The following is a 24513-nucleotide window of genomic DNA, read 5'->3' as shown; positions in this document are numbered from 1 at the left end:
TGCTGTTGTTATATGTGTCATAGTCATGCTGTAGTCATGACAGACAGGGTGACACTTTCAAATATTTCCCTTTTTTTTGGTCGGGGCATGAGGATTAAGTGATTTGCCCAGGGTCACACAGCTAGTAAGTATCAAGTGTCTAAAGCTGGATTTGAACTCAAGTCCTCCTGAATCCAGGGCCAGTGCTTTATCCCCAAACATTTCCTAGCATCACTGAATGTTGCAACTGGAAGAAACTTCAGAAATTTAGTCTAACCCCTTCACTTTATAGCTAAGAAACTGAGGGGAAATGACCTGTCCAAGGTCATAGAACTAGAAAGTACCAGATCTGGGATGAACCCAAGTCTTGATAATCTTTTTTTGTTTTTTTTAGTGAGGCAATTGGGGTTAAGTGACTTGCCCATGGTCACACAGCTAGTAAGTGTTAAGTGTCAGAGGCTGGATTTGAACTCAGGTACTCCTGACTCCAAGGCCAGTGTTCTATCCACTGTGCCATCTAGCTGCCCCGAGTCTTGGTATTCTTAAATCCAAAAGTCTTTCCACCCTACCATGTTTCTTTCCAATATAAATACTGTGTTTCAGCTCTGCCCCTGACTTTGCTTACCATGTTTCTCCCCTGACTCAACTGCCTTCTGTTCAAAGACTCCATAGCCTGGCCCTATCCGAACTGCATCAAATTCTCCAAAGCAGTCCCCTTGGCCATTTCTGGGGGAGGAGCCAGCCTGGACCTAGGATTGGGGGAGTATTATTTCAAGGAAAACACTTAGTTCCTGAATAAAACTTGGGACTAGGAGGAGGTAAGGGTCAGAATTATGGGGTTTCAGGAAAAGGAGTGGGAGGAAGGGAAGAAAGTGAGGACTATATTATAAGGAGAAGCTTATAGGGCCAGTAGCCTTGATTCTTAAGTAAGCAAGGGATGGAGAAAAGAGAACAGGAATTTGGTGCCCAATGCCTAGCCCTCTCAAATCCATCTATGCAGCTGGGTGTGGAAGGAGGGTTCCCAGTCACGCTCGGGGATGGGTGAATGGAGAGGGGCCATCAAAAGGGGCAGTACCCTCTGATTGGCAAGTGGTGACCTCATCCCCCTGGGGACACCCCTCCTCCCCACTTGACTGAGGGTGATTCATTTCTGTCTCCGGTCTGAGCCCACTTCCTTCCTGGAGGTGAGGGAAAATGGCATAGTTTCCAAGGCCTTGGTAGCCTAAGGCTTATGTATGGTCCCTCTCTTTCACTAAAGCCTACATTTCATTTTTTTAGATACCACATAGGATCCCTTAGCCTCTAGATCTCCCCTGTCAGGGGACATCTAGGCCCCTAGCTTCTCCTTTAGTCATTTCAACTAGATCTCAGGCTAAAAATAGCCCCTGAGGCTAGTGTGAGAGTAGGGAGGTAAGGACCACGCCTAAGCCAGTGCTTCTACTCTTCACTTGGGGGTGAGCTAAAGGAAAGACATAAAACCAAGGCACAGACACTTGGGGGGGGGGGCAGAGTTGTAGCAAAGACTGAGAGAAGAGACAGTTTTAGGAAGGAGTTAAGAGAAGGAATGTAAAGCATAAGAAAAGGAAAGGAAAGGAGACAGGTCACCTGCAGGAGGTTGAAAAAATGAGGGGGGGTGGGGAGGAGGAGCAAAAAAGAGAGACTAGTTGAAACCGGGGAAAAAGAGGAAACAGAAAAGAGAAGACCAGACAGGTCAGGGAGTGACACGGAGACATGACAGAGAGAAGCTGAGGGGAGGGAGTGGGGGAGACATCCCACCCAGGGTGGGGTGGATAGGGGAACAGAGCAGAGGAAGAGGGGAGGATGAGGAGGGAGGGAGATGACTAAGGGAAATAGCCCCAAGTCTGCTCCTCACCTTGATACCCAAATCTTGGATGCCATGAGAAAAGAGTTTTCTTAGATTCCTAAAGTTCTAAGAACCTCTTATTGATCACTTTACAAAGAAAGGAGAAAATGGAAGTGAAATCCCTTATGATCTCTTCATTCATCACCCTCATTTCTCCCTCTTTTTAATGCCCTATAGCTCACCCCCTCCCTCTCTCTCCACTGGACTATTCCCCTAAATTCTCTGCCCTCCAGCCTTTTGGTTCCCTCCCAATGGGTTACCCATTCCTCCTTTCCTTTTCCCCTCAGATCCTTCCCCTCCCCAAGTCTATCTCCTATCAATCCCTCTTCTCACCTCAGTCTGGTTATCCTTTTCCCCAAGCTTTCCCAAGCCTAGAAAAGTAACCCCGGTGCCACCACTTTTTCCCTTACTTCTTTCTACCCACCCTAGACCTCACTGCTGCGCTCCCACCCCACCCCCCAAAACCCTTCTTATCTTTTCTAACCTCTAATCTTTGGGCAGTGTGGGGGCGGGAAAGAATTCCTCCCCATACTGCCCCCACAATCCCGTCACCCCATATAGCCCCCCTTTCCTCGAAGCCCAGATCTGTTCTGAGCCTCCCATCATCCCAGTTTTCCCAACTCTCCTTCCCTCTTGTGTTTTCCCTTTCTCCACTTTCACAAACTTTTGTTGTTGTTGCTGCTGAGTCCGAGGGACGCAAGGCTCCTGGTGCCACTTTCCATTCTCCACCCCACCCCTCAAAGAACCCAGCCCCTTGGGCTCCCTGCCTGGAGGAAAGCCCAGACAAGGATTGGAAGGAAAAGGGTAAAGGGACCAGGGGAAGGGGACCAGAAGGGTATGGAAACAGGCAAAGTTGAATTCCTTGATATGCGTGAGGGACTGAAGGACAGACGGGGTGATCTTACCTTGACGAACAACTCGACCTGTGTCTGCTCTTCAGCCATGGCTGCGACTGGGACCAGGAAGCAGCAGGCGCTGGGGGAACTGGGAGGGGCCGGGGGTGGAGGAAAGGTGGGTTGTGAAGTTTAGGGAGCTTTCCCCTCAAATGTCCTAGGACTCCCTCTCTTAGGTCACCAGGCAAGACACACACTCTCACACACACAGTCACACTTAGACACACCAGCTTGGTCCAGATCCTCCCCCACCCCCCATTCACCCCCCAGCTCCTCCTCTACCTTGCCCCCGCCCAGGCTAGAACTGATGACTCACCAACCAACCCCGCCCAGGAGAAGAGGGGAGGACTCCTGGATCCTGGAAATGGGGAGGGAGGAGAACCTAGCTCCCAGAGAGTCCTGGTTGGGGGAAGGGGAGAGTGGGACTAGGCACTTAAAGCCCCTTCGCTCCTCCGATCTCAACTCTAGACCCCTTCCTTCTTGTCTCATTTCCGTTATTGGTGAAAAGGAGAGAAGCCCTGCTTTCCCCCTACTCCATACATGTAACCTGACACCTTGAATTAGGGAGCCTTGGAGAACCAGGGTAGGTAGGGGTGTTTTAGGAAGGGTAAGGGGAGATTATTTTCACCACATCCCTATACCTGTCCCAGAGCCAGGGGGCTGCAATTTAGTCCGGGTCAGGGAAGTTAGAACAAGATCCAAGGTGGGCGTAGGCTGGTAGAAAGTTTGTAAAGTGTGCAGAGTGTGATGGAAACAATCGGCCCGTGTGTTGAGGGGATCAGGCGGTTGAGCCAAGAGGCCCCATCGGAGGGGGAAGGTCCTCTCAGAACTCTCATCCTTTCCACCCCTTCTCTGCTGCTCAACCAGTGATCCTTAGTGTTGACTGGTTGCCCAGGGAGAAAGGATGATGGAGTGGTTGGGGTATATAATTCCTTGAGTTATAAAAAAATGTACCTGAACCCTGAGGTTTGCTTTGCTGGACTCACACTGAGTCAAAGCAAAAATAGAGATAAGATGAGAAAAATTAACAGTGAAGAACAAAGAAGACTTTTTTCCATTAACCTACACTAATGGGGTACTTGGAGATGGCGGTGGGAGGGTAATGGTTAAGTTATCATCCTAAAATCCAATATTTCAGTGTTTCCTCAGAACCTGTCTTCCCTGCTACCATTCCTGGATCCCAGATCTTGGACTTCTCTGCTTCTTTCCTAGTATTAACCCTGTCATTCTATTTCACTAACCAATGCCTCTACTTCCGAAGTGGAGAAACTCACTAAGAGAAGGGGTTAGAAGAAGGAGAAGAGGAGATCTTAGAGACAAGGCAAAATGAGGATGTAGTATGAAAGAAACTAACAGTTGGTGGCTTCCTCTCTGGTTTCAAGACATCCCTCCCCTGTTCTCTGTATGCCTGGAGAGCACTAGTATTCTTTCATCAACTAGAGAGAACGTGTACCTGGGTTAGAATGTTCTAAACTAGAGACAGGGATCAACCACTCTATTTTAATGTGTTTTAGGTTGTTTGTGGATGATTCCCAATGCTTGTACTTCTTTGCTATGAAGAAAGTGGGATCAGGTTTTCTTTACTTAAGTATTTTACCTCAAATTGATGACCCCTGTTAGGGGCAAGTGAGAGTGGCAAAGGAATGGGGCCCCATAGGGGGCTAAAACAAGTCCAACAGTCTCTTCCATCTTTTGCTACCCTTACCAGCCTCCCCCACCCCCACTTGCAAAGCAGCTTCAGCTGTCTTTATCATTAATATTGTCTTTGGCCTGCAGCCCTGGACTGCTGAACCTCTTCTCCCTGATTGCCAAACAACTGCCACCCTTTCCTTGAGACATCCATCAAAGTCCCATGAATTTGAGAGTAGGGGATTTCACCTCTAAATTATGCCATCAGAGACAAATCCCATTTCCTACCTTTCTGGATACATTTCTTCTCCTGCTCCCACTTCTCTTTTCCCTTTATTTCTCCTCTATCTCTCTCTGTCCATTTCTCTGTGTGTCTCTCTCTGTGTCTCTGTCTCAGTTTCTCTGTCTCTCTGTCTCTCTCACACACACCCCTTGAGCACACATTAAATTTTTTTTCTTCCCTTCCACCTCCTAATCCTCTCCTAGTTTCTACTCCTTCACCTTTCCTTACCTTTCTATAAATCAGCACCAGTGTCTGTAAAGCTATCCTCAATCTATCCTCACCCGATTTGAGTTAATCTGCCAAGGTGTGGCCCTTTGCCCATCCCCCTGATTTGACACTCCCTAGCTCTGGTACCCTCCTCCCACGTGTTTCCACATTGTTATTATTGCTCCATAATGCACCCAGGGTAACAATTAATTTAGGTCTCCTCACATCTACCCCTCTCCATCAAGGGGATTTTCCAACCACTAGTCTTTTCCCTTACTCATGCCAAATTACCCAAATCCTCATACTCTCCTCAATTCCCATCTCTTCCTGCAGGGCTCATTTATGTCAACTATTCTTTTTAAAATTAATTTGTATTCATATCTTTTGTTTTTACATCACCAAAATTTCTCACAGTATCCCTCACCACCCCCTTCCAGAAAGCTATCCCATATAATATAATATTTTTAAATAAAGAGGAAGAGAAATGGAGCAGCTACCTAGCACAGTGGTAGAGCACCAGCCCTGGATTCAGGAGGACTTGAGTTCAAATTTCACCTCAGACACTTACTAGCTGTGTGACCCTGGGCAAGTCACTTAACCCCAATTGCCTCACCCTAAAAAAGAAAGAAAAAAAATCAACAAAACACAATACATTGAAAAGATCTGAGAACATATGCTTGTCCTTTGTAATCTTGCAACATTGCCATTTGAGTGTTTTTTCCATTTACATCGTTGTAGTCATTATGTATATTGTTTTCCTCCACTCTGCTTACTTCACTCTTCATCAAATCATACAGTCTTTTGACCATCCACCTGTTCACACAACATAGAAAAGAGGCATGGAGATGTATAACCAGAGGTGTGCTGGTAGAGATGTTTTCTTTTTTTTTCTTTTTTTTTTGGTGAGGCAGTTGGGGTTAAGTGACTTGCCCAGGATCACACAGCTAGTAAGTGTTAAGCGTCGGAGGCCGGATTTGAACTCAGGTACTCCTGAATCCAGGGCCGGTGCCTCATCCACTTTGCCATCTAGCTGCCCCCTGGTAGAGATTTAAAAAGGAACTCTCCAGAAATACAAAACATATTTTTACATATAATCATTATGAACATTTTCTCCATCACTTTTTAAGTCTACAAGACAATACAATAAAGCAATAAATTCAAATCAGTAATTAAAATAATAAATCAATAAAACAATAAATGGCTTTTATCATTTGCAAATTTTCAAGGTGTAAATGCTCACACTAAAAATTAACAATCAGTTTTTTCCACCACAGTGTAGCTCCAGCTCATTAGTGTACCCTACTTAGGGTGTAGACATATTGGGGGAATGGAGAAGTTACCCCAATTTACAGTTTAGCTTTAAGTTGTCTTCCAGGAAAGAGGTATGGGACATGTGCTCTGTACCGGAAAGGGACATTATGTGAGTGGTAAAAATGAGGAATTTGAAGTAGACACTTATCTTTATAACCCATCTCACCTTGTCTGTCAGTGGTGCTGATCTTGCTTTTGGAATGCTTTTGGAATTTAGCTGTCATATATAAAGACCAAGTTTGGCCCTAAAGCAGAAAAAATGCCTTTCCCTCCCTTCCTCAAGGGGTTTGGGAATATTGCCTATAGCATCAGACTTGGTTGAGGGGTTAGTTAGTTTTGCTGAACTGCTTTTAAAGAAAAACTTTTTTAAAAAAATTAAATTAATTAAAGAAAAAATTAAGGGATGGCTTTCTGGGTAGAGGAAAAGAGAGATATATTTGGATATGATAACAAGAAAAACAATGGCAAACTAATTTCTAAAGTAAAATTAATAGTTATAACAAAAAGACTAAAATCACCCACCTACTTTTTCTTTTGTATTATTGTCCTTTGTTTTTATTCCATTATGTTTATTTTTTTTAATTAAGAAGCTTTTTTTTTCTCCCTCCTACTTGCACCCCCTCCTTAGGAAAAAACAAAAATCGGGGGCAGCTAGGTGGCGCAGTGGATAAAACACCAGCCCTGGATTCAGGAGGACCTGAGTTCAAATATAACCTCAGACACTTGACACTTACTAGCTGTGTGACTCTGGGCAAGTCACTTAATCCTCATTGCCCTCCAAAAAAAAAAAAGGAAAAAAAAATCTTGTAACAAATATACATAGTCAAGTAAAAAAAAATTCCCAGGTCCAAAAATGTAGTCTCATTCCAAGCATCTTGAGTTCTATCACCCCTCTATCAGGGAATTCCTTCATTCATTATTGATGCTCTTAGTCACTGCTTTGATCATAGTTCTTAACTCTTTTAAAGTTGTTTGTTTTTACAAAACAAACTTATTTTTTATAAACTGTTTTCCTTGTTCTCCTCACTTCACTCTGAATCAGTTCATACAAATCTTCCTAGCTTTCTCTCAAATCATCCCTTTCACCATATCATAATTTTTTTTTTGGTGAGGCAACTGGGGTTAAGTGACTTGCCTAGGGTCACACAGCTAGTTAAGTGTTAAGTGTCTGAGGCCGAATTTGAACTCAGGTCCTCCTGACTCCAGGGCTGTTGCTCTATCTACTGCATCACCTAGATGCCCCCACCATACCATAATTTGCTCAGTCATCCCCAAATTGATGTGCACCCCTTTAGTTCACAATTCTTTGCCACTACAAGTATTTTTTTTTGCACAGAGATCCTTTTCTTCTTTATTTTATTTCTTTGGGGCACAAGTCTTATTTATTGGGTCAAAAGGAATACACAGTTTAGTTACTTTGGGGGGCATAAAAAGGCACACACATCTGCTTTTTTTAGGTCAGATGAACAGATTTAAAAAATAAACCCAGGGAATTTTATTTTATTCATTCATCCACTCACTATTCACTCATTCATTTATTACTCAATTGATTAATATGTATTGTTTATTCATCTGCCATAGTGTCTTCCTCCTTGCCAGGGGCCTCTGCCTCTGCCTCTTTAAGAATCTCCCCCTCCCCTCCCCAGCTCTCTCGCTCTCCAAGAACATCCTCCATTCCCACTCCCTCCTCTCTCCTCTCCTCCTCTCCCCTCCCCTCCCCTCCAACTCGAAAAGGCGGGAAGTTCGAAAGCTGAGCCCGACCCCCGAATGTGGATCCACCAATCAGCTTTCAGGTTTGGGTCACGCGTCTCTGTCTCCTGGTCTAAGAAGGCGAGGCCGACCCCCACCCCCACCCCCGCCAGTCCAGGGCTTCCGCCCAGACTCACCCCACCCCCAGGCCCTTACCGCGTGCACCGGAGCTGCGCGTGCGCAGTGGACGGGGGGGAGGGGGACCCTTCTCTTGTTCTAAGATAAGTCTGTGGGTGTGGTCGATGCCCGGAGGAAGGGCTGGAAATACGAGAGAGAACGAGAGTGGGCTCCCACGTTTTGCGTTACTTAATGCCTCCTGTATCCTTTCCCACCCTCTCAAACTCCAGGGGGAAAAAAGCAAATTCCAAAGTCAACCGGCCTTGCCGGGGCCGGGGAGGGGCCCTGCTGGTTTTGTCCCAAAGCCCTTGAGCAGGTCCCCTTCCTCCTGAGAGTCATCCTCAGCCACCACCACCCACTTCCCCCCTTCCCCCGCATCCCATGCCATTTCCCACAGTCCTCCAAGAAGGCCTGAATGCCAACGAAAGGTTTAGGTGCAAGTAATGGCTACAGGTTTTGAAGCACAAAGACTGCTGTGTGACCCTGGGCAAGTCAATCAAGTGCTGTGGTCCTCGATTTCTTCACTTGTAAAATTGATGGGATGAACTAGAAGAGCTCTTAAATTCCACTTCCTCTTGTTTTCTAGGATCCTTCATTCTATATAGATTCAACATTTATTGAGCATGGGGGGGAGGGGTTCTTTGCTAGGTTTGGGGAGGAGGGAGAAGATAAAAAAGTAAAGATGGCTCGGTCCCTGTCCTCCAGGAGCTTAGGGTAAAATCGCTCATAGTCCCCAAAGAGAAGCTTTGTCCTCCTTGTGAGACATTTGGGGGAGGGGGGTGAAGAAAAGGAAGACAGGCTGACACTTTCTCTTTTTCTAGATCCCCGGAGTTCCCAAGAACCATGGCCCAAGCAAGGGCTATCCCCCAGGATCAGGAAGTAGGAGCACCTTCTGTTCCCCTCCTCCCCACAATCCTCGTGCAGGATGGAGAGGAAGAAGAGGAAGAACAGGGAGAGGTGTTTGGGGGCAAGGGGAGCATTGGAAGCCTGAGTCTCTGCCCTGACAGAGGGGGTTATTGGAAACCAGGGGCCTGTAACCCCCAAAGGAGAGTTGGGAATGATGGGAATTTGGAGATGACTATGGGTACTTCTCTGACAGACCTACCTGTGTGTGCTGTGGCATTCTGGATGCCTGGGGATAGCCTATTATGACAGTGCTGACTCCACTATCCATTTCTTGCCCGACACCCCTGACTGTGATAACCTCAAACTTCTCCAGAGAGGTGAGAACAGTCCTCTGGAGGTGCCAGCACTGCACCCATATTCATGTATACATGATAATACCTGTCCCTAATTAATTTTGTTCAACCCTTCTTGTTCAGTGTATTATAAGAGATCTCCTGGGAGGCTCTCCACCCAGATAACTTTACTGCTCTCCCTCCCCAAGTTCCCTGGGCATTCCTGTCAGGTCCCAATGTGCAAATGAGCTCTTTGAGTAACAAGAATGAGTGCTTTGGCAGAGAGTGGGAGGTCTTCTAGGTTGCACAGAAAGGTGAAGTTTCATTTATTAACCAAGTCTGCTTTCTCCCACCAAGTTGTGGATGAAATCAACCCAAGATCCATCATCACAAGTGCCAAGCAGGATGAGAACATGGCTCGGTTTCTGGGGGACCTGGGTGAGGACTTGAGGGGAAACTTTGAGTGTATGTATAAAGGGCTTTGGTGTCTAGAAGATTAGGTGTTAGATGGCAAAGAGCTGGAGGTTTTGGGGGAGGACTAGTGGTGTCTGGTGAAGGGCCCATGTATCTGGGAGACAACTAGGTATGTCTGGAAAGGGTTGGCAAAATCTTGGGGGAGGGTGAAGATGTCTGATCAAGACTAGGGGGAAAGAGACAAACTGGGGACCTCAAGCTAAAGTCATCCTTCTCTGCTTCTCCTGTAGTCTCATCTGAGCACAAGGAGCTGGCAGCCCCTGAAACTGTACTGTTGCCTCGGGTGGATTTTGGTATCAGCTCCCCCCCCCCCAACCTTTGTCCTGCTCCCATGCCAACGATCATTCTTTAGCTTTTTTTTTTTTTTTTGGACAGGGCAATGAGGGTTAAGTGACTTGCCCAAGGTCACAAGCTAGTCAAGTATCTGAGGCTGGATTTGAACTCAGGTCCTCCTGAATCCAGGGCTGGTGCTTTTTCCACTGTGCCACCTAGCTGCCCTCTTTAGCTTCTTTTCTTATCCGCCATCACTCATCACCATCACCAGAAGTCTCTACCTCTTTTCCCCAGTCCCAGACCTAAAATGAAAGGTTTGGACTAAGTGATCTCTAAACACACTACCAGCTCTGACATTCTGTGACTTAACTCTCCAATCACCCTATCCTCACAGGTCTAGAGATCAGCAAACAGCGCATCCTCTCTGGTAACTTTTCCTTCATGCCAGAATCTTTGACATGCACTGAGAAAATCCTCTTCCTCTCTTCCATCATCCCATTTGATTGTCCTCTTATGGTTAGAAGGGTCCTTGGGGGGGGGGGAAGGGAAAGTTGGTCTGGGAGGAAGAAAACTGCCCCAGACCAGATCAGAGGCCATGGGAAGGACCTAGCCAATCCCTAGAAAAGCTTCCATTTGGGTTCTGCCTAGGATTCATATAATCCCCCAACAATGATCTCAGAGGGACAACTCTCTTTCTGTTATCACTAGGTACGAGCCCTAGGAGGCTTGCTCAAGTTTCTGAATTGGAGAAGAGTCGGTGTGGAACTGGAAGACGGTAGCATCAGTGTCCCAATTCTAGGCTTCAAGAAATTTGTCTTGTAGGTAATCCCCCACCCCCCAAGGGGGTGGGAGGAGTTAGGACTAGGGGAAGGTGATACAGGGCAGGGTCATAAAATCTTAGGGAATCTCAGAAGCCTCCTCTACCGACTTAGACCTGAACACAACTCCCCTGTACAGTATCTCCACCTGACAACAGATCATCCTGCCTCTACTTGAAGACCTCCAGGGATGGGGAACTCACTACTTCATAAGGCAGCCCTTTTCACCTTTCCATAGGTTCTAATTTTTAGGAAATTTTCTCATATAGACTTTGGAAAAGACATGGTCAGCATAGATGACATACAGATGATCAGAAAACAGAGGGCAGAGAAGGGCTACAAAGTGAGATTCCTGGCTAAGATGACATTGGGAGAAATGGGAGTTTCTCCGATCTCACTTGCCTTTTTGCTTTGTCGTCTATCCTCAGGACAGATCTCGTGAGCATAGACCAGGACACATATAGGTGAGGAGATGAGAGAACAGAAGGGCCTTAGGGGCAGGTGGAAAGGAGGATTAAGTCCCTAATACTCTAATAAGCCTACTGAGGCTCCTTCTCTAACCCAGGGTCTGTCTGGAGGAGGAGAGCAGAAGGGATTTGGGGTGGGGGGGGCGGAGAACAGATGTGTATCATTTTTTTCTAAAGTCAAAGGGAAGACAATTGAAGGAAGAATCTATTTCTGGATCCCAGGCTTGTGTGTCCCACTCCCACCTACATATATTCTTCACGCCCCTCAGGGCATGTCATCTGGACTCCTAGATTATACCTTCCTCTTCCCTCCCTCCCCAACTATTCCCACAGTGTCCTACAAATATTTAAGAGTGAGACCCACCCATCAGTGTACAAAGTGGCCAGTGGACTGAAGGAGGGGCTTAGCCTGTTTGGTAGGTGGCATCTCTTCCACTCTCCCCGAAAACGCAGGACACTCATTCACTTCCCCCACACAGGTTTTGTCTGCTCTGTGTGTTTGTGTACAGGACGGCTTAGTGCCTAGCAGCTAACTGTGTGCCACTCACTATGTTTGTCAGCTGGGTCCCCTTTGTGTGAGAGCTTTTCTATAGTTAGGAATCTCTGGATTTTGTGTTTCTTTGATGGAGAGAAGCAGTGTAACTATTTGTGTTTAGTTTATACATGTCTTTTCTTCACTATCTTTGCTGCTTCTATAGGTTTTGACTTTTCTTTTGTTCTGACAACCTCATATCCACGTTTCCTCTCTGTATATAGCTCTGTCACGTATATGTCTGCTATCTTTATGTGAAATTAGGTATGTGAAATTCTGTGATTTGTGTGTGTGTGTGTGTGTGTGTGTGTGTATACCCAGCCCTGCCCCTTTCCAACACCCAGTAATCCTGGCTCAGGATGTGGCCTGGCACCTGGCTCTGGCTCCCTTTGTATACTAAATCCGGGAACGCCCCCGAGCATGCCTCACCGACCCTAGGGCCCCAGGCACTGATGCCCCAGCCCTAATCTCCCTGCTGGGTCATGCCCCCTGGTTGGTCTGACACACCCATTCCCCCTGACGCTTGACACACCCACTCCTCTTTCTCAGGAATTCTCAATCGCTGCCGATCCAAGTGGGGTGAAAAACTGCTCAGGTGAGTCTGTTAGAATCACTGTACCTCAGAGTTGTATAGTCATTTACAATTTACAAAACACATTCACATTCATTGTCACACTTTTCAACATTAAAAAATATTTATTTAATTGGGGAAAAAAAAGTGACCAACTTTTGGGGGCAAAATGGGGAAGAAGGAGCCATAGCCCCACTCAGCTTTACTGATCCCCAAATGCAGCACCCATGGAAAGCAGGAAATGGGAGATAGTACAACCTCTGCTACAGTTTCTGGTTTCAGCAAGGGCTCCTGGGCAAACAAAATGCATGGAGATAGGGAGGGCAGGGACTATTATCCTGGTTTCTTTTAATAAAGAAACTGACCCAGAAATGTCAACTGACTTTTCCAAGGTCACACAGTTAACAATCATAGAGCCTTGAAACCTAGGCTTCTGTGTCTTTAAAGATACATTACCTTACATATAAACGCTCACAAACAAAACCACTTAGTATGTAGAGACACACATGTCACACCATAATACATACTGAACACTTACACAAATAAAGTGCATGAATACACACAGGGACAATATACATATAGAACACATGCAGAAAACACTGACATGGCACATACATATACAATAATATACTTTAATGCAAACACATGGTTTATATTAGCACTCATTATAGTTTACACACACACACACATACACATACACACAGACACACTCATCATAGCACTGAGACTTATACCACTCACTCACCAATGTTTACCTGTTTCTTCATCTGTATACTAAAGAAATTCAGCTAGGTAATTTTAAAAGTTGCTTCTATCATTGGACTAGAGGCATCGAATAGTAAATAATAGCTAACATTTATATAGCACTCACTATGTAGCAGACATTATGCTAATTACTTTAAAATTATCATTTCATTTGATTGTCACATCAACCCTAGGATGTAGATGTTATTATTATCTCCATTTTACAGATGAAGAAACCAAGGCAGACAGAGGCTAAGTGACTTGCCCAAGGTCACACAGATAGATTCAAACTCCTCTTTCTCACTCTAGGCTCCCAGGCACTCTCTCCGCTGTGCTACCTAGTTTACCCCAGAATCAGGAAAAACTTGGGTTCAGGTCCTACTCTGAAACACAATGGCAAAAAAAGAAAAGAAAAGATTTTTTTTTAAAAAGGCAGCTAGGTGGCATAGCGGATAAAGCACTGGCCCTGGATTCTGGAGGGCCTGAGTTAAAATCTGGCCTCAGACACTTGATACTTATTAGCTATGTGACCCTGGGAAAGTCACTTAACCTTCATTGCCCTGCAAAAGAAAAAAAGAAAAAAAAAGACATAATAGCTATATGTGAATGTGACCCTGCTCTAAGTCAGAGATATCAAACAAAAGACCCATAGGCTGGGCTAGCAACACTTTGAGTGGCCCAAACCAGATTAAAATATAATTAGAAAGATTTAACAAAATAAAAATACAACAAGACAATGTTAAAATGTGGTTAATAAGTCAATATGCACCCACAGGGATCCCTAAATACTGTTTAGTGACCATGTTTCTATTTCAGCTTGACAACACTGTTATAAGACAAAAAGCTGGGAAGAAGGCATTTCCTTATTTTAGGGAATTCCCTCTATCATTGAAGTCATGGATTTGGTTCCTTTCCCTATTTAGTTCTAATATTCTATATCCATGAATATGGGTGACATTTGAATTGATCCAGATATATTTGACATTGCTAGGTAGATTATAGAGCTGGAAGAGACCACAGAAACTATTTCTTCAAGCCCCCTCATTTTACAGATGAATCCAAAGCTTAGGGAAATGAAGCATCAGAGGTGGGATATGAACATATCACAAATGTTTTCAGGCTTATTTCACAGATTAAGAAACTGAGATCCACGGGACGGGAGTCCCGGAACTAATAAGTGTCAAACCTGTGATTTAAACATATGGCTCTCCTGAGATTTATTCTACTACAACATGCAGCCTCCCATGATACTGAAAATGAGCTAACAAATAGGGCAGTTTCATAACCAACATGCTCTCCAATGCTTTAGGGACAAGTTTCTGATCCCAACCTAATATGTATGGTAGACATTCCCTTTGATTCAAAACAGTTTTTGAATAGAGTCATCCTTCATTTCTCCTCAAAAACCATCAATGAGGTAGCTAATTGCAGATTGTTGTTATTGTTGTTGTTGTTTGTCCTTCATTCTTGAAGAGGACCATGACATCAGGAGGTGATGTCATGACTTGCAGTGAATTGGATTTAATTGAGGGAGGGCTGGGCAAAGTCACCAGCCTCCCTCTCTCCTTTGGAGCCAACTGGGTTCAGTGGCAAGATATATATCAGGACAACTGGAGATGGCCCTGGATGTTTGAGGTAGTTAGGGTTGTGACTTGCACAGACAGGGTCACAAAGGTACTAAGTGTCAGAGGTCATATTTGAACTCAGGTCCTCCCAACTTCAGGGCCAGTGCTCTATCCACTGCACTGCCCAGCTGCCCCTTATTTCCACATTAGTCATGTTGTGAAAGAAGAAACAGAACAAAAGGGAAAAAAAAACACCAAAACAAAACAAAAAAGTGAAAATATTATGCTTTCATCTGCATTCAGACTCCATCAGTTCTTTCTCTGAATGTGGATAATATTTTTCTACATGAGTCTTTTGGAATTGTCTTAGATCATTATATTGCTGAGAACAGCTAAGTCAGTCATAGTTGATAATCACAAAGTGTTACTATTACTGTGTACAGTGTTATCCTGGTTCTGCTCACTTCACTCTGTATCATGATGTTCATGTAAATCTTTCCAGGTTTTTCTAAAATCCACCTGCTCATCGTTTCTTATAGCACAATATTCCATTACATCCATATGTTACAACTTATTCATCCATTCCCCAATTGAAGGGCATCCCCTCAATTTTCAATTCTTCACCACCACAAAAAGAGCTGCTATAAATATTTTTGTACATTTAGATCCTTTTCCTTTTTTTAATGATCTCTTTGAGATATACCTAGTAGTGGTATTGCTGGGTCAAAGGATATGCACAGTTTGATTGCCTTTTGGACATAGTTTCAAATTGCTCTCCAGAATGCAAACCTGGTTGTTCTTCATCTTCACCATCACCTCATTGATTCCATATCCTACTCACCACCATGGTCACCCCAAACATTTTCTTCTCTCTTCAAGCCCCTAATACCACTTCCTATCCAAACTTTCTCTCCTGAAGATCTAACTTCATACTTCATTGAAATAATTGAGGCCATCATAGAAAGCTCTCTCTTGTCCCTTCTTTCTCATCTCACATCCTTTTGACATCATTTCCCACCATCTCCTTCACCCTAGTTTCTGAGCCCTTCTGCTTACCAAGACCAATTCCTTTAGGTGTATCCTGGATCCCCTATCATCTTCTGCAGCCCATTGCTTCCATCATAATCCCTGTTCTCTCTTGAATCTTGAATGTTTCCCTATATAGTAATACCTTTCCTGCTACCAACAAACAAACCTATATGTTCCCCAGCTTCAACAAACAAAAATCCTCAGTAGTTTCTATCATACCTGCTATGATAGCCCTATATTTCCTCTCCTAAATTCCCTTAAAATACATTTATAGGGGCAGCTAGGTGGCGCAGTGGCTAGAGCACCGGCCCTGGAGTCAGGAGGAGGTGAGTTCAAATCTGACCTCAGACACTTAACACTTACTAGCTGTGTGACCCTGGGCAAGTCACCCCAATTGCCTCACTAAAAATACATTTATAATTGCCTCCATTTCCTAAACCCTCTGCAATCTGACTTCCCACATCATTCAACTGAAATGGCTCTCTCCAAAGTGACCAAAAATCTCTTAATTCTCCAGTTGAGGGTTTCTTCTCCTAAACTCCAGGTCAGAATCATCAATTATTTCATTAGACATTTCAAATGTGGGGGCAGCCAGGTGGTACAGTGGATAGAACACTGGCCCAGGAGTTAGGAGGACCTGAGTTCAAATTCAGCCTCAGATACTTGACACTTACTAGCTGTATGACCCTGAGCAAGTCACTTAACCCCAATTGCCTCACAAAAAAAGGACATTAAAGACATTTCAAACAGACATCTCAAATTCCACATGTCCAAAACAATTATATTTCCCCTTGAAGCACCACCATCTTTCCTGTCCTAATCTTTGAAATTTTGGCATAATCTCTGTTCTTTTCTCTTAAATTAATTGCCAAATCTTATAATTTCTTTCTTTACAACATCCCCCAACTATATCCCCTTATTTCCACTCAAATTGGCACCAGTATAGTTCAAGTGCTCATCACATCTTGCCTGGACTATATAGCTGTATGTATATATATTTGGACTCCCTGCCTTGATTCTCTCCCTAACCCAATTCACCCACCATATAGCTGCCAAAGTGACTTTAGTAAAGTACTTTACAACTTGGCTCCTTCCTAGCTTTCTAATCTTCCATTCTACTCTCCTCTGCCCATTCTACAATTCAGCCATACTGAGCTACTTTCTATTCCTCGCACATTACACTCCAATCTCTCATCTCCACAACTTGTACCAGTCCCATGCTTGGAATGTTCTCCCTCCTCTCTAACACTTAGAATCCCTGGCACCTCTGGCCCCTTCTAGCTCTAAATCTGTAATCCTGGGACACATGAAGACTGTCCCACACACATTAACAATGATACTAAAAAAAAAAAAAACAACAAAAAACAATACTACAAGGTTTTGAGAAAAGCTTTGTAATCCCGAAATTAGGAAATAGTTATGAGTTGCTGTCCCTTGTATTTTATTTTATTTTTGAGGGCAATGAGGGTTAAGTGACTTGCCCAGGGTCACATAGCTAGTAAGTGTCAAATGTCTGAGGCCAGACTTGAACTCAAGTTCTCCTGAATCCTAGGCCAGTGCTTTATCCATTGTGCCACCTAGCTACCCCTGTCCCTTGTAGTATTTCCTTTGCTTCTTGGTAGGTAGGTGGTGCAGTGGATAGAGGACTGAGTCTGTTGTCAGGAAGACCTGAATCCAAATTCTGTGTTAGACACTTACTTGCTGTGAGACCTTGGGCAAGTCATTTAGCCTTGCCCAAGTTTCCTTAACTGTAAAATGTGGATGATATTCTTGTGAGGATCAAATAAGATATTTGTAAAAACTGCTTAGCTCAGTGCATAGTAGATGCTAGATAAGTTCCTTCTCTTCCTACTAGGAATACAAATACAGAGCCACACAAATACATTCTAGTGCATCATCACAGTGACACACACTTTGTAACACTGACTTTTGAGCCAGAAGCCCACAGACGGACAAAAAAAGATAGACCCAGCCTCTCTCCTGTCTGTATCCCAGGCTGTGGCTGATGCGGCCAACCCAAGACTTGGAGGAACTGAATTCCCGTCTGGATGTTATCCAGTTTTTCCTGCTGCCCCAGAACCAAGAGTTGGCACTGACCCTGCACAGACTCCTGAGCCACATAAAGAATGTGCCTGTAAGCCAGGCGGCCCAGGGTGAGGGTGGAGGAAGTAGCATAAAGGGAGAGACTAGGGCTGCCCTGGGAGTTTGGAAACTGGAGTCCCTTTGAGGAACGGGCAGTGACAGGTGCCCTGGTTTGTTGGTAGCTTATCCTGAGACGAATGCTCCTGTCACACACCAAGGTCAGCGACTGGAAAATTCTCTATAAGGTAAGAATCCCTACCTCCCCCATTCCTGGGTGACTTTCTGCTCCTACCCCATCCTTTACCTGCTAGGGTCCAGAGAACTTTCCAGACTAAGCCCAGTGAGGGCTGGCACTCTGTCTTCTCTGAACTTTGTATCCCCCAATACATAGCACAGACGTCTCATTCTTGCTCCACATCTTTGGGCTATTGGGTCCATGCTGGAATGGAGGCTTTGCTATCCAAATCTGCACCAACCTTCCAGGCTTAATTCAAGTTCCTCCTCCATGAAGCTTTCCTCAACTACCCTGGCTTACACAAATTATAGGAGCATGGGATTTAGAGCTACAAGGGGCCTAAGAGATTATCTAGTCCATTTCCTTAATTTTACAGATGAGGAAACTGAGGCTCCAAGAAAGGGCTTCAAAAAAGGCATCCAAGGTCTCCTTTTTCTCCCCATATAATTTCTTGTTACATTCATTATGCCACATATTATAGCAATCAATTGTTCTGTGCTTCATGTACTAAGATCCTGCTCTCATGCCATACTTCATTAGATTCTTAAAGGACTCGCCACTGAAGCACAAACCCTGGCAGATCACAACAAGCTGGAAACTTTGAGTATGGGTTCACCTCGATTCTCCTCCGAGGTCTCTTTATCCAACCATGTCCCTCCTAGAAGTATTCCTTTCAATAATGTACTATCTGTTGTCTGAGGATCAGCCTACCAAAACTTAGCGAAGCTTTTTCAGCCATAGCAATTGTTTAAGATTGTTTATATAAGACTGAATTATAGAGAGGAACACTCATGCTAAGGATCAAATCCTTAAATATATTTAAATATTTATGTACTTTAGTTGCATTTCTCTAGCTAAAATATAAGCTACTTGAGAGAAGAGATTATTTTCCACCACCTCCTCCCCACCCTTTAATAGCAGGAGCTCTTTAAATATTTGTCCCAAATTGATATCCCCAAGCCTTCCTCTTGTTTACTCTTCCTTACCCGAATTCAATTTCTGCCAGACTCTGCTCTCTCAAGTATCACTTCCTTTCTTCACCTGCTTCATCCTAACCATGCCTCTCCTTCCTGTATTTCTCTGTCTTTTTGTTTATAGGTCTTTCTTCATGGCCTATTTCTTCTTTTTCTCCAACCTTGGTCTCACTTTTTCTTTTTCTCAGTGTCTGTCTGTCTTTGCCACTTTTTTCAGGGTGCCCTAGAAAGGGTACCCCCCTAATTGTTCACCCATCCTCCTCTGCAGACAGTCTATAGTGCTCTAGGCCTTCGAGATACTTGTCAATCTCTGCCTCAGTCCATCCAGCTTTTCCGGGATATCGTCCAGGAATTTTCTGATGATCTCCACCACATTGCCTGCCTTATCAACAAAGTGGTGAGGGAAAAGAGAGAAAAAAGGAGGAGAACAGGACAGAGAGATAAGACTGGATTGTGGGAGCGGCTAGGTGGTGCAGTGGATAGAGCACTGGCCCTGGATTCAGGAGGACCTGAGTTCAAATCTTGTCTCAGATGCTTGACCCTTACTAGCTGTGTGACCCTGGACAAGTCACTTAATCCCAATTGCCTCACCAAAAAAAAAAAAAAAAAAGAAGACTGGATTGTGGCAGAATGATGACAGAGGGAGGGTCAGGGTTTTGGGGGACAGCAAAGGATGTGGGCTAAGGGGAAGGGATGGGAAATAGAGTAAGGAAACTGGGAGATGAAGAACAAAATGGAAATAGAATGGGATTGGAAGATGGGAGGGATGGGCTGCAGAATATTAGAGATTAACCTGGAGAATGGAGGAGAAGGACAAAACCAGGAAGACCTATGGTCTGGGGGAGATAGGAAGTAGGGTTGGGATTGTGGTGACAGGAATAGGCTCTCTCCATCTAGGTGGACTTCGAGGGCAGCATTGCTGAAAATAGATTCACAGTCCGACCTAACATTGATCCAGATATTGATGAGAGTAAGTGAGTTTAGGTTGAGAGAGGGGCCCCATCCTCCTTGAAACATAGATTTGCATCATCACAGGATATTTATTGTTCCTGGAAACCTCCCTCCCCTACCCCTATGGCTGAAACCTAGAGAAGGGTGGAGGGAGGAGATAATCTGTCCTTATTTTTTTGCAACAGCAAAGATTTGCAGAGCTCTCTGCTAGGTGCTGGATAGAGGATATACAGATTAGATCAAACAAGGTCCCCACCCCTATGAAGTTTACAGCTCTGTCCTCATATGTGATAAATACATCTGTGTCATTCGATCATCACTATCTTCTCTAGAGAAACGGAGGCTTATAGGACTCCCCAGTTTCCTCACAGAGGTTGCCCAGAAAGAGTTGGAGACTCTGGATAGCCGTATTCCTTCATGCTGTGTTCTCTACATCCCCTTGGTGAGGGAAGAAGGATTATGACATCTCCTTTACACAAATCCTGACACTTTGGGGCAGTGGTGCACTGGTAAATGTTTGACAACCGGATCTCCAAATGGAAGAAAGAGTACACCAACACACTGTTCAGTTTAATTTATATTATTGACATTTTCCCCCATCACTTTCTTAAGTCTAGACAATAAACAAAACAGTAAACCAGACTCTCATAGTGTGTGCCAGTTTCTGAGCTGTAAATGCACACACTGAAAATTTAACATTGCTGTTTCAAGCTGACTCCAGCACAACTCTGCTTTTAGGGGACAGAAGTCCTATTCTGATTGGAGTATAGATGGACCCAAAGGCCTCTGGGGGAACCCAGTGAATATTGAGGGAAACGTTAGAGCCTCTTGGGAAGACATGAAAGACAAAGGTCTTTTGAGTTCCCCTTGGATATCTAGGGAGGGTCAAGCCTTAGAATAACTTCTACATTTATTTGTCCTTATTCACCCCTCCAGATTGGCTTCCTTCTGTCTATTCCCCGCCTGTCCTTTATGAAAGATCCAAGTGACTTTGAGATCGTGGGCCTAGATTTCATGGTGAGAACCTGGTCCTGTTCAGGATAGGAATGGTGGTGAATGAGGTGAGTTAGGGACCAGGGTGTGCTGTAGGAATGGTGATGAATGAGGTGAGTTAGGAATCAAGGCAGTTCTATTTCTCAGCCTCAGCCCAAGGTGGTGGGCCTCCATAGTCTGATCTTTAATTTGGGGGGGGGGGCAATGAGGGTTAAGTGACTTGCCCAGGGTCACACAGCTAGTAAGTGTCAAGTATCTGAGGATGGATTTGAACTCAGGTCCTCCTGAATCCAGGGCTGGTGCTTTATCCACTGCGCCACCTAGCTGCCCCCACAGTCTGATCTTTGTAAGCTCTAGAGCAAAGGAAGAGAATAGAGAAGAAAGGAAAAAACGTAGAGAGACAGAATGGTTGGAGAGAGGAGGAATGAGATGGGAGAGAGAAGTAGAAAAAATTGAAAGTGGAAAAGGGAACCCCCGATGGAGAAAGGTTGTGAGTACCACTATGGGTTCAAGCCCTTGTCTCCACAGTTTTTGTCTGAAGAGAAGCTACACTATCGAAGTACCCGAACTAAGGAACTGGACTCCATCCTGGGAGACCTTCACTGTGAGATAAGAGGTGAGTGTTGACCTGGAGAATCCTCCTCTCTCCCCCAGCTGGCTGCTTCTCTCCATCCACGCTTCCCCTATCTGATCCTATGTTTCCATGTTCCCCTTTTCTGTGTCCCTTCATCTTCCTTGATCTCCCCCAACCCTTTCTCCTGCCCTCCCTCATTGGCTCTCTGTTTCCCCACCCAGATGCAGAGACACTACTGATGTACCAGCTGCAGTGCCAGGTGCTGTCCAGGGGGGCAGTGCTGAACCGAGTGATAGATCTCGCTTCCCGACTAGATGTCCTACTGGCCCTGGCTGGGGCTGCCCGGGACTATGGTTATTCACGACCCCAGTATTCCTCTAAAATCCTTGGGGTGAGAATACAAGATGGCAGGTCAGTACTATATACTGTGGGAGTCAAGATGGGATCACAGGGACGAGTGGGCATGATGGCTCCCATATCACTGCCCTCTGAACATCCGATAGAGGTCAGGAATAGGCAATATAATTGACATTTTTCTGGCTATCCCCAGACACCCACTGATGGAGCTGTGTTCCTGCACCTTTGTACCAAACTCTGTTAAGAGTGGTGGGGACAGAGGAAGGATCAAAGTCATCACAGGCCCCAACTCGTCAGGAAAAAGCATCTACCTTAAACAGGTGAGGGGATTCCTGCCTTAGGATCTATCACCATCTCCACCATATAGACAAATGTTGAAGAGCTTTCCATTTCTGTGCCTTGATTTGGCCTTGATTTTCTTTACACCCAGTTCCTCCTGAGCAAACCTATTCCTTAACCTCAGAGTGACATGAGAACATTAGATCAAGGATCTTGGGGCTGGGTGGTGGGAACAAACTGTTCTGTCCCCCCCTTAAATTTTGTCCATTTTTCTCACTTCCATAGCTCCCCCAAATCCTTTAGATATCTTAGCCTAGAGGCTCACCTCACCTCAGCCCACAGACCTTGGGCCTTTCTCATTCCCCAGCTCCCCTCCCCACTACTTTTCTTTCCTCTCCACCATCCAGATAGGTCTCATTACATTCATGGCATTAGTGGGGAGCTTTGTGCCAGCAGACAAGGCTGAAGTTGGAGCAGTGGACGCCATTTTCACCCGAATCCACAGCTGCGAGTCTGTCTCTCTTGGTCTTTCCACATTCATGATTGATCTCAATCAGGTCAGGGGGAGCAAAGGGAGCCAGAGGTGGCAAAGAAGTGGAGGGAGGGGCAGGTCAAGGGAATCTCTACCCTGAAAACCACTCAGCTTATGAGACACATCCCCTGTTTGAGAGCAAGGTGGGGGGGATGGGATTTACCCACTGCAGAGTCTGGGGAATGGATGAAATTAATCCTCCCATCTCCATCTCTCTATTGTCAGGTAGCAAAAGCTGTGAACAATGCCACTGAGAGGTCCCTGGTCCTCATTGATGAGTTTGGGAAGGGAACGAACTCGGTGAGGCAGGAATGAGTGGGAACCAGGGAGGAAGAGGAGGAACTGGGAGTGGGTGAATGGGAAAAAGAAGGAAATGGAAAGCCACGTGGAAGTGAAAGGAAGGGGAAGTTTCAAAGAAAAAGGACAAGGGAAAATAATGGAGCGAAAGATTAGGGCTGGGGAAAGACAGATCAAAGCAGGCTAGAGGAAAAGGGAAACTATAAATTAGGATATGATCTGTTATACCCATTCTGCCCTCCTATATCCCTCCCCAGGTGGATGGATTGGCACTCCTGGCCTCTGTTCTCAGGCACTGGGTGTCACAAGGGCCCAGCTGCCCCCAGATCTTTGTTGCCACCAACTTTCTGAGCCTCATTCAGCTGCAGCTGCTGCCCCCTGGACCCCTTGTAGAATGTCTGGTGAGGATAACAATCTTACCTTTCAGATGAAAGCATCTTCTAAATCTAAAATTCAGAACCCCGGGCTGGAAGTTTTCTAAGAGCAATGATGCTCTCTTCTTCTTCTTTTTTTTTGTTATTTTGTTTATTTTAATATTTTTTGCGGGGCAATGAGGGTTAAGTGACTTGCCCAGGGTCACATAGCTAGTAAGTGTCAAGTGTCTGAGGCCACATTTGCACTCAGGTACTCCTGAATCCAGGGCTGGTGCTTTAACCACTGCGCCATCTAGCTGCCCAATGCTCTCTTCTGATAAACCAGAAGCTAAGGGTGGGAATTCTTGCTTGCATCATTCTGTGAGCTTCCCAAGGGTAGGGATTTTGTCTCTACAGTCAGACTAGGAGCTCCCAGAGGGCAGGGAAATGTGTCACCTCTTTCCTCTGTCTCTCAAAGAAGCAACTCATCCAGAACACTCAGAAAAATAAGGTATGTGATAGATTGTCCATTTCTTTCTTCCACAAGACCATGGAGACCTGTGAGGATGGAAATGACCTCATCTTCTTCTATCAGGTCCGAGAAGGTATTGCAAATGCCAGTCATGCCTCCCACACAGCAGCTCAGGCTGGACTCCCAGCTAAACTCATCACTCGTGGATTGGAGGTAATGAAACATAGCATCCAGCTCCGTAATCACACAGCTCTTTTCCCCTTGAGTCCCCACTCCATTGTGGGACCCAGGTATCTGGTCTCTAAAATCTTTAGCCCTCTCCTCACCCTATCTTCCTCCTTTCCATTCCCAGGTCTCAGAGTTGATCCGCAAGGGAAAACCTATTAAGCCTGATAAAGGACTTTTAAAAGAGAATCAGATGGAAAAGTAAGCATCTAACCCCAGCTTCCATGTTACTCAGTTCCTTCTCTTCTAGGAAACTCAAACATATTCTTCCCCCAACATCCTCTCTACTTTAGTTGCCAGGCCTTGGTGGATAAGTTCCTGAAACTGGATTTAGAAGATCCTGAATTGGACTTGAGCATTTTCATGAGTCAGCAAGTTCTACCTACAGCCTCTTCCATCCTCTGATCAGCCCTCTCCAGGATACCAAGTGCTCTTCTATCTCTTCTCAGCTCTGGACCCTCTACCCCTAACTTTAGTATTGTTTGCCTGGGGGGAAACTGTATGAC

General features: G+C 45.1%; 2 protein-coding genes across 2 annotated transcripts in view; one reads left to right on the top strand and one right to left on the bottom strand.

Moving 5' to 3' along the window:
- The window catches only part of CLIC1 (chloride intracellular channel 1), a 6689-nt gene extending 3698 nt beyond the window's left edge, over positions 1–2991 (bottom strand). The window contains exon 1 of the mRNA XM_043964102.1: positions 2749–2991. Within this exon, the coding sequence (XP_043820037.1) occupies positions 2749–2787 (39 nt within the window). The 5' untranslated portion in view covers positions 2788–2991. The remainder of the gene's footprint in view (positions 1–2748) is intronic.
- Positions 2786–24513, top strand: MSH5 (mutS homolog 5). Its single transcript, XM_044003355.1, has 26 exons — positions 2786–2854; positions 7901–8091; positions 8854–8989; positions 9132–9255; positions 9568–9648; positions 9915–9977; positions 10352–10473; positions 10666–10775; positions 11204–11239; positions 11576–11658; positions 12324–12369; positions 17679–17817; positions 17948–18010; positions 19243–19371; positions 19872–19944; positions 20258–20367; positions 20862–20942; positions 21447–21534; positions 21714–21903; positions 22043–22169; positions 22536–22685; positions 22886–22960; positions 23215–23358; positions 23858–23995; positions 24135–24208; positions 24301–24513. The coding sequence occupies exons 1-26, from the start codon at positions 2786–2788 to the stop codon at positions 24410–24412; spliced, it is 2754 nt and encodes a 917-aa protein (XP_043859290.1). The 3' UTR covers positions 24413–24513.

Source organism: Dromiciops gliroides, chromosome 4 (assembly GCF_019393635.1).
Source record: "Dromiciops gliroides isolate mDroGli1 chromosome 4, mDroGli1.pri, whole genome shotgun sequence".
In the NCBI taxonomy this organism is placed as follows: Eukaryota; Metazoa; Chordata; class Mammalia; order Microbiotheria; family Microbiotheriidae; genus Dromiciops; species Dromiciops gliroides.
Note: the sequence above shows the minus strand (reverse complement) of the source record. Positions and strands in the feature narration are given on the sequence as shown.